We start from the raw sequence: 13,458 nt of genomic DNA, 5'->3' as shown, positions 1-13,458 counted from the left end.
ACTGTAGTTACAGATACCTCTTGGTTTACGCAAGTTGAAATTACATGTCTTGGAAATAGCTCAATGTAAAAAAAAGTCTTTTTGTTTACAATACACATTTTTCTTCAAATAACACGATTTAAGAAAAAACATTGTGTGGAGTTTTCATTTCTTCTACCAAATCAACACCTTCAAAGTCTTGTATGTTCCTTGATTTTTTCCCCATGTTCAGGGACATTAAGGTAAATTCTGCCATTACTGCAATATTATACACAGTCTGACTTGGTAAAATATCACAATAATAATGAAATATGACATATTCCCTGATTTTTTAATGAATGACTGGTAGACATGGGGGGGGGGGTAGGCTGCTTTTCATTTTAATCTGTTTTATTATTAATACCTGGTTTTACTGAAAATTCTGTAAACCCCAAAATGCAAGTAAGGTATGTCTTAAGTTGTTTTACATGAAGTAGCATTTTGCCAGCAAGTCCTGGTCTTGAAATGAAAGTTGCCTGTAACAGGAATAACAAAAAATATTTCATTGTACAGAAAGAGTTAATAACACAAACAGAAACAAAGCACTGAAAAAGTACATCATACCTACCAAGAGGTACTAATGTTGTAATAGTGGTCCAAGGCTCATCTGATATGAACCAGTGAACTACAGGAAACCAGCCACTTCAACTAGGCACTCCAAGAGATCTTTTCTTTAGGTTATGTTGAAGAACTGTTTCTGCTGTGAGGTGAGGTGCATGAAGTAAGTATGTGTACTATGATGCTAGCCAGGGGCTGCATTACAATGAAGGCATAGTTTATTTGTTCTTATGATGTATTTGCATTGATACTCTAACAGAGATGAGGTAATAGCCACATAGCAGCCTGGCTAGTTGAACTCATGTCTCTCGGGGAAATGCAATTTCCCTGAGATGATTGAAGGATGCTGTGTGGCTGTAAGTTCTGGACCATTAAATCAAGAATTCAAAGTGAAGGAAGGAAGGCTAATGATGATGCCGCTAATAGGAAGATCCGTAACACTGCCATTCATGAACATAATTTTATTACAGCATTCTTTTTCACTGACAGGTCAGATAGAAACACATGGCCATACAGTACCTTATGTCTACTAGTAAGATTCGTGTATACAACAGTTATAATGTTAAATTCTTTATCAGTTGACAAGGTTAAAAGCAGTGCCATTACAAAATAATTATGTGGTATACCATATATACCTAAAGCATTATTTCTAGCCTGAGGACATTATCACAGAAGTGAAAGTGTTTGTGCAATGAAAAATTAAGAACCGTGAACATAGAAAAGATAAAAACTTGTTGGCTATTTCTCTTCATTCTTAAAAATACTTTACAAGTTATTTTCTGCTTGAAAATTTACAATATACATTCAACAAATTTCAAGTACAGTTGGACTGTGAAAAACAAGATTTTGGGACCAAGGAAAATTAAATTTAAACTAAAACAGTACAAGGCAGATTTCGGAACTCATGAAGAAAGTTCACTTGGGACCTAATTCAAAGGATCATACAGCTTTTCTAAGCTTATGTCCACAGCCCCACATACACAAACAACGAACCATTTGCTGATGGAATTTCCGTTCTCCCTTGATGATATAATGCCTAGCTGTAACTCACCTGAGGCAAGTACTCTGCACGTGTTCACCCTCCCGGCAGCTGTTCAGAAAAATAATCGAAACAGAGTCTCACTTACTGTCTGAAATGGTTACTGCAATGAACAAATGAAGAGCAATATCAGCCTGAACGGGAAGCTATGCTACCAGTGTTGCATATTTCTCTAAAACATAATACAGGTATACAGGGTGGTTTGTAGCTAGCACTGCAACAGGAACTAACCTGGTAGTATGTTCATAGGATCCCATCCGGCAGTATCATATGTGTTGCAGGGACAGTTCAGGCTCCTAGTGGGGGTGTGAATGTGGCAGTGGGAGTATGAAACGAAAAATGATGCAGGATAGACACTGATAATGCTGACTGAGCTGTCCCTGCAACATGAGAAATCACTCAACAAACAGGGAGAAGAGCATTATGTATGGACCACCATATTTGGTGACTAAGTGGTTGCAGTGCTCCAGTTGGTGTGATGATCTAGCTGTGTGCATTAGTTTAATCCCCATGATATGACAGGCATATCAATCATGTACTGCCATCACGGGAAGCAGGTTGGTCAGCTACCCTCAAATGTACTGGACTACAGTAGCCTGGCACCAGGTTCCTACAACTCAAAGGGGGTAGATAATGCGGAACTGACAGTTATTGTACATCAGCAAATGCACAGATACTTGTATATGAGAAATAGCATAAAAGATATGACAGGCAAGCATAAAACCCCATTTTGCATTTTGCAGGTGCACAGCCAAACACAACTCTTGAAACTGCTACTATACAATACGTTAACACAGCTTTCACAAAAAGATAATACTGGTAATAAAATAATAACATAGTACATGTTAAAGCACGTGTAACACACACTTTTAAACATACCTCTATATTACAGTATTTCTTCAGCAAACTTTTTGACCAAGCCATCCAGTGCTGTCATCAGTCGTTCTTCATCACCAGAACTAGATCGAGTGGAGGCCAGAGGCAGATGGGTTGATACTGGTTGCCTATCTGTAACCCATCAACAGCTCATCAACAATAAGTTTATTAACAATTTTGTTATCAATGTTGTTGCTGTTGTTGTTGTGTAGCCCCAGTCAGGAGTGTGGAAGTTTGGTTCCTGGATGGATCCCACATTTGCATATTTCCACCCAACATGGAGGTGATTTGTTTGTGGCCAACCCTTAAAGGATTATGGCATCTGGCTCTAGATAGGTTGAGAGACAATAGTTCATTCCACATCATCCCATTATTTGGTTATAAGGTTATCACTAAGGTGACCAGAGTCCCGCTTTTTGGACGTCCGTCCCGCTTTTTTAATTGACTAGAATGACCCGCTTTTTGAGCAAATTATCTTAATTGTCCCGCTTTTAGAAACTTACTATTGCATTAGATATAACATGACCTTCTTTTATGAAATTAGGATGAATTAGAAAAATTATGCATAATCCTAACCAAGCGAAATACCGAATTATTAATATAAAATCTGTAATGTTCATTAGCTGGTAACTTTGGTCAACTCATTCACTGTACTGTACGGTATGTTCGGAGTTCGTAGGAGATGTTAGTGTTTGATTAGCAGCCTTAGTTTGAAGTGTAGCGCAGCAGCGGTTGCTGTCACATTAGTCAATATCTATCTGTATATCTATATCTATGTATCTATCCATCTATCTATCTCTATCTATCTATCTGTATATATATACTGTATATATAGACACACACACACACACACACACATACAGACACATAAACTATACTGCACTAAATGTTTAGACAAACAAGGATCACCACAGTATATCAATATGAAGGTTCCATTTGGATACTAACAAAAAAATATAAGCCAATACTGAAGTGCCTGATAAATGTCCAGTATAAATTACAGAACCACCTTCACTATCCTGGATGACCATAAGAGTGCATGGTACCTTGGAAGAAGAGTCCTGAGGGATGGAGTAGTGCAGCTGGAGATACAGCTAGCCAAACTGCAGTATCTGCTCCTTCATCAGCACTCCTCAGTCGCTCCTTCATCTAACACACAAGGTTATGTCTTAACATTTTTATTTTATCTCAACTTACAACAACTGTTGCCTGAACTAAAAACAGAGGTGACCACATTCTAAAATAATACACATAACAGGTAGGCAATGACATATTTCATTCTTTCCCCTACGTATAACCATGTTCAGTAATATACTTACACACTGATAAAGACTCCAGGGGGTAGGAGGTCATCATCTCACTTTATACAGTATACAAAATATAAAGTAGAAATCCACTTAGCTGGTCCTCAAACATCCAGCAACCCCAAACAACAATTAAGCACATTTCATTGAACACAAGTTTGAAACTGGCACTTGATCTTGCCTGATCTTGCTTGAATATGTTTTGACTGAGTTACTGTATTTATCACAGATCTTTACCAGCCTCCAATATAAGTAAACTGCCAGGGTGGTTTACTAGTATGGAAAGTCTTATGGTATGTTTTTTGTATTCTTTCACTTTCATATTAGCTGCAGTTTGGTTGTGAAGTGTATGGTAGCTTTACAATTGACGGCATAAGAATAAACAAGCTCGAACAAATGCCTTTAAAAGTCAAAGTTTGTAAATATGGAATGCAGTACCCCCACTGCCATATAAAAAAGATAAATATAAAATATATGATTTACATGAACAAACATAAAATTATACAGACTGTGTCTGTGATAGCTCAGGCCAGTTAGGCTAATGTTGTTGTTTACATCACTTTTCCTACCTCCCACACAACATGCACCAATGTAAAATTAACTCAACCCAAGAGTTTTTTTTGCACTGAAAATAAATAAGAGCATCATGTAAACAGCTGATATTGTCAATGGTCAATTTCAAGAAACATCATGATTATCATCCACTATCAACAGGATGACTGCCTCTCTCATCTCTTTCCACTCTGACCACATGACTGTCAGTTTATTCCATCTAATCCCATCATATCTCCAAATCCCATCTCATTATCAAGTCCTCTGTGTGCCCCTTCCTACTCTATTTCCAGGCTGCCACTCAGTTACCCTGGATGTGTATGACTTGTAACAAATAGTAACTGGTTATAAAGCGAAAAGTATTTTACCCAATATGGACAATACCTGAACCTTTTTCTTGTATTACAAAAATACAGCACTGAATTGACAGTACAATCATGTATAAACCATACAAGCTTGTTTGTGAACCCTGGCACTAACCTTATTGTAAAACTCTGGCATAGAAGTGCGAACAGCAGGAGTGTCAGCCCAGCCTGGGTGCATGCAGGAGAAATGGATCTCAGGGTGCTGTTTTGCTAGCTGCTCAATCATCACCACCTGTGCCGCATAAAATGGTGAAATTTTAACAGTCATCCATATTACAGTACAGGAAACTCCCATTCTAACAGACAATTTTGGGGGAAGGGCTATATGATAGAGCTGACTGACCTCTAGATCCAAAGCTTTTTCAAAATACTGTACCCTAAATAATAATGAATAAGCAATACCATACCATGTACACTGTATACACACTGTCTGTTATGAAACCATTCCTACAGTGACAAAATATATTTTTCATCTACTCAGGATTCTAGATAAGAGTATATGGTACCAAAGCCAAAAGAAAAATATACAGTATGACTAGAATGATGACTCAAATTCTTATTACTGACTGTCATACTTGGGACATCAGCAACAGTGAGGGATGTGGACTATTGTACTGTATATTAAGTTTGTGTTGAGATGAGTCTTAAAAACATACAAGCTAATAAGTCATAAGCCAGTGCAGCATTATACCTGTTGCCTTTTGTTCTGAGCATATGCCATTGTCCCATCAAATGGTTTCATATTCTCAAACTGCAGATCATTTATGTTTAGCTTCTGAACCAGCATTCCTCCTGAGGTTACAATTATTACACGTGACTTCTCGGTCCTGAAAAGAGAGTATTACAGTTAGCTGAAAGAATTGACTAGTTTGTAATCAACTTCACTATTACCTGTAACTGAAAAGAAACTGGAATGAAAAGCTAAACAGTAGGGTAACTACTGTACATTATGAAAATCTGGATGCAATCTAAAAAACCTAATGTGTGTGTCATCATCGGTGGCTGAATCAATAGAGAGGTCACCGGCAGTCCTAATGGACCCAGGTTCGAATTCCCACTAAAGCAGGGAACAGTTTAAGGATTTGAATTTAATAAGAGCAGACTTTACTGATCTACCAAAAGACCTGCCAACATGTCATACAAGTACCCCCACTAATACCAATACATCAGTCCTGCATGAAACAGCCCTAGCATGTATTCAATATGGAAGGTGAATATTAGCACGAAAATGGTGACGTGGAGGTGTGTGGTATGCAGGAGTACTACTGGGCCTTGGGAGCAGGCTGTGAAGCCTATGCCCAGTTGGACAAAAAAATAATAATAAAAATCAAAAGTTACCTCCTAAGTATTGGGGATGGCCATGGTCCAGCTGATGTGTTTTATAGACAGGAAGCTAAACCAAGTGCCAAACCAACTAATTAATTCCCCACAGTTATTGAAAGCTGTTGGGAAGAAAGAAATTTGAGATAAGTGATACCGGTATGATTTGTAAAAATGTGAGACTCTCAGCTTGGACTTCGACTCTCCATATAGTCACTCAGATGAAAGATCACTGAATGACTGTACTTGTGGCTGAATGTTCCCTGCCTAACAGTGGTGACTGCATTGCCAGCTGCCAAGCTTGCATTCACATTTCATCATCTTGGTAGTACCTCCCACTGTCAATGGTAGCTATCAATAATCATTTTCAACAGCATCATCATTGTAAACCAGATATATCCCATTGCAGTACAGACATTTTAAAATGGTGGGTGTCTGGACTATGAAGTCCAGGCCCTTAGCCTCCTCATGGGGCAACAAAGGTTAGATTTCATTCCATCTGAAGGAAACTGACCAAATTTCTGGTAGTGAGAGAACAAAGTTTAGTTTATCATACTAATTCTGAATAAGTTGTTCTCGTTGTTGTTGCTAATCGTCGGTCTGCCTGGCCGAGCAGCAACTGACCTACACGGTCATCCCAATTTCCTTACATCATTACTGTTACATCTGCATCTTAGTGTGGCACGTGTTGTGCAGTGCTCTGTTACGTGCGTTATGTTATCTGGGACTATTCTTCAAGCAGGGCATATAGCCTTTGTGACCGAAGACATTAGGGAAATAAACTCACCAGAGAGTAGCCTTAGAATTTCTTGATAAAGTAAATTCCAGATGGTCCAGTGGCACTGGAGGCAATATTGCACTGTACCTCCTTCTTTCAGAGAATGGCAGGCAGATGTGCCACTGAGACACATGCTAACAGAAAGGCAGGAGGCCAGTACAGCATTAAGAAAGGACAGGGATGACAAAACACAGGATGACTTCCACCGTATGCACACCTGCCACGCAGAGGTACAGTAGTGGAGGACTGGTGGGAGAGGCAGGGCAATAGCCTTGGGGGAAGGGGGGAGGTGACCAACATGTCATCCATTTTGGGACAAGATACATGAGGAAAAAATAGAGCATGGAATGTATTGAAGTGGAGGATATACATATTTAATATTGAACACTAGAAGAAAACTAGAGATAGGTACATACAGAAAACAAATTAGAAGGATAACTGCCAGATTTGGCACTATTAAAAGCAGTGTTTTGGTGACAAGACATACTGCAGTGTTTGGGTGGTGGGACTCTCGCTGCATGAAGCAGATTTCAAATTTGAGGGGTTCCGGCGGATTTTTACAAAGTAATCCCCATTTGCTGTGACAGATAAAGACACACGCCAGGTTATGCGGCTATGGATATGACAGTTAACTATTTATGTGGTACAGTTTGTGAATGATAAGCGTGTTGGAATATCATGTATGTGTAGGTTGAAAACTGTAGTTGAAGGTACTGATCCCTGGGGAACTCTGTTACAAAAGTTTCATGTTCATGATAACTTGCAATGGAGTGTAAGAGGTGTCTATCTACCATATACGTAGTTGACAAGCCTGCATTTGGTGTTATTCTCCATGCTTCTGTTGTAGATTTTGGAGACTGTTTATGTCAATGGATGGCACCAAATGCTTTACTAATGTTGACTGTTGTAAAAAGTGTACATTGTGCAGGTCTTGTGGAGTTGATGCCATTAGACGCATGTTGCGTGAGGGTAGATGTGATGAGAGAGAAATAAATAATGATGAAGTGAGAAATATTATGCAAACAACACAGCATTTGTGAAGAAATAAAAACAAATTAGAATGTAGTCTTGGCACTGTAATCCTAAAAACATAAACTTCACCTCTTCAGAGCAGGCAATAGGGTGGAAGTGAGGACATATGTTCCTAGGGTATTTGTGGCAAAGTTCTTCTCTATGCCATCCTCAGTCACCTCTCGAGTATTGACCATGCATCCAGCATTGTTAATCTGTGAATGACAGGCAATATCAACAAAATGTAATAAAGAAAGCTCTTATTAAAACATTATTTTATAAAGTTCTTTTGCTGAACAAAATGTAATACAGAGAGTTCCTGTAATCTCTCTCTCTCTCTTCCTTATCCACAGCAATTTACAGAAAAAAATAACTATTTAAGGTCTATTGCTATCTATACAGCAAATGTGCCAGTTTCTATTTACTATACCAATCATCATCATCATCATCATCATCCAGACCTCCTTTCCCACCCTTGGAAAGGGTGAGGAGTACCGGGTAGCAATGCACAGACAGCCGCCCTTCCATTCACTCATCATTCAAGCTCCAGAAATTCTGGCTCTATCTGATACGTCAAAAACATTCACCACGTTCTGTATCTTCACATAGACATATCTGATAAGAGTCAATCTGGATGGTCACATTAAAAAGGGGAGCCAAATCCCTGATCATGCACTTCTCCTCACAACATTCATCCAGCCAGCTTGATCTGTTGTCAGTCTCCTAGCCTTACCGACTTCCAAACCTCTCTTCATCACTTGCTCATCCACCATATCCCTCCACCTTCTCCTTGGCTCGCCTCCTCCCTCCTTCAGATTCACTCAGATATACTTTTTTCATCACTCTATTGTTATCTATTCTCTCAACATGACTATACCAACTCAGTACACTGTCTTCAATTCTGGTGTCAAATAATAATAATTTTTATAAATAATTATTGTGTTAAATGTGGATTTGGTGACAATAACTGCCTAAACCCTCTGTCTGAGATGAAGATGACAGCTGCCTGGCAAATGGCGAGTGACTAGTCATGTGGGCTCATCATGAGATTGAGAAATACTACAAAAAAATGTAATACGTATACACAGTTGTTTCCCAAGTTTAACCTTCGGTACTATGCAACTTGAATCCATGTAACCTGGACAAATGAAACCCACTAAACATTAGCTTTGTACACACAAATCTGATTTGAAACAAGCCAATGCATGCATGCTTTATCTTAGATATGAGGTATTTACATAACTGCTGTTTTGCTAACCTCTCCATTGTCTGTATGGTAAATTTAAAAGAACTGTAATTTTTGGTGATGTCTGTGTGCATTACAGTAAAACCACGAAGAGAGAGAAAAAAAAAAGGTTACCTACAGTACTGTACCAGAGTGTTCAAACCTCTACTTACAAAGCCTTGTTCTTTCAACTGCCTGCTAGTGTGTGCTTCCCTTCTTCTGGAACCAGGTTTATCCACATTATAGATTAATATGGACTGGTTTTCCCCTAAATTAGCCTGAATTAACCAGGTCGTACTGAACATTACTGTATTGAAAATTGTACATCAGATTTCCTTGGTGACCTTTCCCCCATTCTAGCACATGTTCCACAACACTGATGACAGCAACCTTACAGGCACTCAGACCCACAGTCAGAAAAAATGCACTGTCTTCTAGTCTATCCTTTAGTCTCATATTTAGCAACTGGTATTCACAATCAAGGATAATGACCAGAGGGGCAACTGAGTCAATAAAGGCATCCCACTAGGCTACTCCAATGATAGGCTGCAACAAAGACCTGGACCAAGACAGTAGCAGCCAAGTGAAAAAATAAAAAACAAGATTTGGAATGATCTATGATCCTGTATTTAGGAATGACATAAACAAAGTTTCAGAAATGTACTGTATAGTACTTAGGTTTCTGAAATCACCTATCAGATATAACCACTTGACAAGGCATCTAAATCTCCTACCAGTTCCAAGAAAGAGTCAATTATCCAGGGCAATTTATTATTATTATTATTTTTATTTTATTTTTTTTTTTGCTTATACCTTTTCAGTATCATCAATGACTGTATTTCCATAACAAACTTTCTCATTTACCTGTTTTATAAAGATTATTTGTTTTTTAAATGAAAAAAAGCACAGTAATACTGAGTAACTGATGACCAAACATTTTTCTATACCATACTTAATGGTTTTTACCAGCAAAAGAAATGAAAGAAAATCATTAACAAATAAAACACAGTATTACTCTAATGAGATTTTGATATGCACAGAGATGAAAAATGAAAATAACTATTTTCCCAGGAAGCAATACTCAGGAAATGATCTTAGGGTCTTAGAAATATACCCACATGCAGCTGTCAGGAAATATACCTTTAATTTTATTAAGTAAGCTCACCTGCATCTTGCAGCTAAAGAGTCAGGTCAGCATTACATACAATACAAAATGTCGAAGAACCCTTTCAGATCAGTATCGCAACTGGTGGCTGCAGTTTCGTCTGGTTGCAACGAGGCAGGACTAGAGCCCACTGAACATTATTCCTCTCTAACACCTCCTTCGGAGGATCTCCACCCACCTCAACTCTCACTACATTATATATAACACCTCTTTGGAACGGCACCCCATGCTGTTCGCAGCATGGAGACTGATGCACAGTACTCACCAATGCATGAAGAGTATCATTATTTTCACAGAAGTCCTTCGCAAAATTATACACAGCCCTGGTGTTTGACATGTCCAGTATATGAACCAATACATTCTGAAAATCAACATATGCAGTGTAACTGTCACATCTATGTTATCTAGGTAAAAATAAACCACAACTAAGCAATAAAATTAAACAGGATTTACACATACAGTATTTAATTCATTGATGAATCCATATAAAATGGATCGATTAAAGGATATTACAGGCATACAGAATGACAGCTATAAGAGAGCATGTAAGAATACTGTACCACAGTAATTGTATCACAGTAATAACATCTTATAAATACCTGTAATAACTTATAGTAGTAGTCACTATGTTCAGAAAAGTCAAGTACGGTACCTGATTACTTGAAGTTTCAATTATTTCATTTTTCGCTTCCTCTGCAGTGGTGGGATTGCGGCATACCATGTGCACAGTTCCACCACGTTTTGCAATTTCTGTGGCAATACATTTTCCAATCCCACTATTGGCTCCTGCAGTAGAGTACTGTATTACTATTAAGCTGAGTGTCAGGGAAAACAATATACAGTACAAGAAATAATGACAGAAGTAGAGTGGCATATTGTAACATGCTAAGGATGGAAGAATTTTTGTATGCTGCATGAAAACAGAGGTAACAAATTGTTTTACGGGGAGGGGCACTAACCCTCCGCCAACCCACCTTCCTTGTGTTTCTGATACTTCCATTTGGGAAAATAACTAAGTGCAGTAACAACAATAACAACTACAATATCACACATGGCTCACCAGTGATGATGTAATGAAGGCCTGAACAATCTACCTCCAAGTCACTTGGTTTGAAGTCCTTGCTGGCTGACTGGTAACCAGATCTGAAATTAATATACCGGGTACCGGAAATTTATAAGTATGGTAACTGACTACAGCAACATTTGCTTCATAAACTTAACTTTTAACCATTTTATCACAGTTCATTCAACTGAGCCAGTACTAGAGGACAATACATTCAGCTTATAGTCTGTCCAATAATTGTGTCAATATTATTCTTATATCCAAGCAACTGCAAAAGCTTCCTAGAGTGAAGCATCTCAGACAAGATTTTCGGATTTGGAAAGGGAATACTGTATATTCAGTGTCCACTAAGACAAACGGCTATCCCTTACAGGATTATGGCGTCTGGCTATAGGTGGACAGATAGCTCTCTTATTAATTTGGCAGCTGCATAATCTTTTTGGAAAAATTTCTTCACAAATACCCAGTATAGTAATTATATGAACAACCACCACATTCATCAACCATTTTTGAACCAATTTCAAATTCAAAGTTGAGGAGGTGCAGCTGCTTAGGCAAGTATCACACGACCCCAAACTAGCACTCCTCCCATTAGGCACCCTTCATTTAAAATCTAAAACTGGTAAATGTTAATTTCTTAATTTGTGGTTGTCCCATGTGGCAAACTGTCCGTCCCTATTAACTGGATGGAGACAAATGCGGCATTCATCCCGGAACCAAACTTCTACACTGATCCCCACGCTTCGCCGTAGCGAGGCAATGTCAACCGCTGGGAGCATCGATTCGCTGCACGGGGCGGCCCTGCAGCGGTGGTTGCTTACTGGTGCTGGAGGTTGAAATTTGATTAGTCTGCTCGGCCAGACTGGCTGGGGTTGATGAACAATAAATGTTCATACGCGGTGTGCGTTTTACTTACTGCATTTTCTTACAATTTCCACCGTTCAACCGAACATTAAACATAAAAGCTATCTATCTATCTATAGCCCGACGCCCTAATCCCGCAAAGGGTGGCCGCAGACAAAACGCCTCCAAGTCACTCTGTCACCCACCATTTGACTACCCTCCCCCAACTCACCCCCCCCCTCCCTCATATACCTCTCAACTCCATCTCTCCACCTCATCCTCGGTCTACCTCTCCCTCTCCCTCCCTCCACCTCACCTACATACACCCTCTTCGTCAGTCTTTCATTCTCCATTCTCTTCACATGTCCAAAAAAGCTGATTTTACGTTATTCCACTTACCTAGTATATTCTCTTAATCCTTTCAAGAACCAGACGGTGTTCCTATAGATAGACATCGCTCTCAAAACCACAAATTCCTTGACCGTAGTCGCGAACAATGTTATCGTTATCAGTGCGACGAGCACCTACCACTACAACATTCCTTTCCGATGAATGAAACGTCACGTAAGTCACGTAACACTGCGCTTGTGCGCTTACAAAACATACAAAACTGTTGCAAGGGCACAAAACGTTTCTATAAGAAGTAAATGAGTTTAAAATTTAATGGATGCGAAACATGTAAGGCGATATGAAAGGAAGGTTTAAATACCTTACGAAAATAAATGAAATGAAAAACGAAGAAAACTATTTTCGTAAGAGAAAACCATGTAAACATTGAAATATTTGGGTTAACTAAAATAGAGTCGAGTTTAGTTGTCAACGTCGTTTATACAGCTTTGTTCCATCTCTCTCTCTTTCTCTCTCTCTCTCATCCGCCCTTGTATGGTCTGCTGCAAAGTCAATCGGCCCTTGGTTAAGACTGGGTGGAGTTGTTTTTTGTGATTAAATTGTCTTTTCTAAAGAGTTCTCCACAACACCAAATGCTGACTTGGCAATTACTTCTCTGGTAGAAAGCACATGTTGCCATCGCCAACACGAAACTTCCCTGACGGAGTGCCACAGTGCTCCATTCATTCATTTACACTTTTAAACCCATACATGGGTCACATTCCTACACCTCAACCGCCCACAAACATTGATTCATATACAGATGGCATTACCGGTACCTTGTCAACCACACACCACATCGCAGACAGCTTGCGCACTGTATCAGTATCAACCTAGCTCAACACTCTTAAGATATGGGTTGAGAAAAAAAGCTGACGATGGCTCCAGCCACACCCATCACTACACTCATCACCGGTAACAATTACATTTAACATTGTACCATTGCCACAGACA

At 39.1% G+C, this 13,458-nt stretch overlaps 1 protein-coding gene across 1 annotated transcript; it reads right to left on the bottom strand.

Moving 5' to 3' along the window:
• Positions 1 to 2,467: 2,467 nt before the first annotated feature.
• LOC145412112 (dehydrogenase/reductase SDR family member 12-like) lies at positions 2,468 to 12,612 on the bottom strand. The gene is made up of 9 exons (XM_080282030.1): positions 12,517 to 12,612; positions 11,272 to 11,354; positions 10,864 to 10,997; positions 10,477 to 10,572; positions 7,912 to 8,036; positions 5,404 to 5,539; positions 4,828 to 4,944; positions 3,538 to 3,640; positions 2,468 to 2,623 (listed from the first exon to the last, which is right to left on the bottom strand). The coding sequence occupies exons 1-9, from the start codon at positions 12,570 to 12,572 to the stop codon at positions 2,502 to 2,504; spliced, it is 972 nt and encodes a 323-aa protein (XP_080138156.1). The 5' UTR covers positions 12,573 to 12,612; the 3' UTR covers positions 2,468 to 2,501.
• Positions 12,613 to 13,458: the final 846 nt, after the last annotated feature.

Source organism: Coenobita brevimanus, chromosome 92, assembly GCF_032717465.1.
Source record: "Coenobita brevimanus isolate Jiangsu-jjx chromosome 92, ASM3271746v2, whole genome shotgun sequence".
Classification (NCBI taxonomy): domain Eukaryota; kingdom Metazoa; phylum Arthropoda; class Malacostraca; order Decapoda; family Coenobitidae; genus Coenobita; species Coenobita brevimanus.
This window is presented reverse-complemented; position numbering and strand designations above follow the sequence as displayed.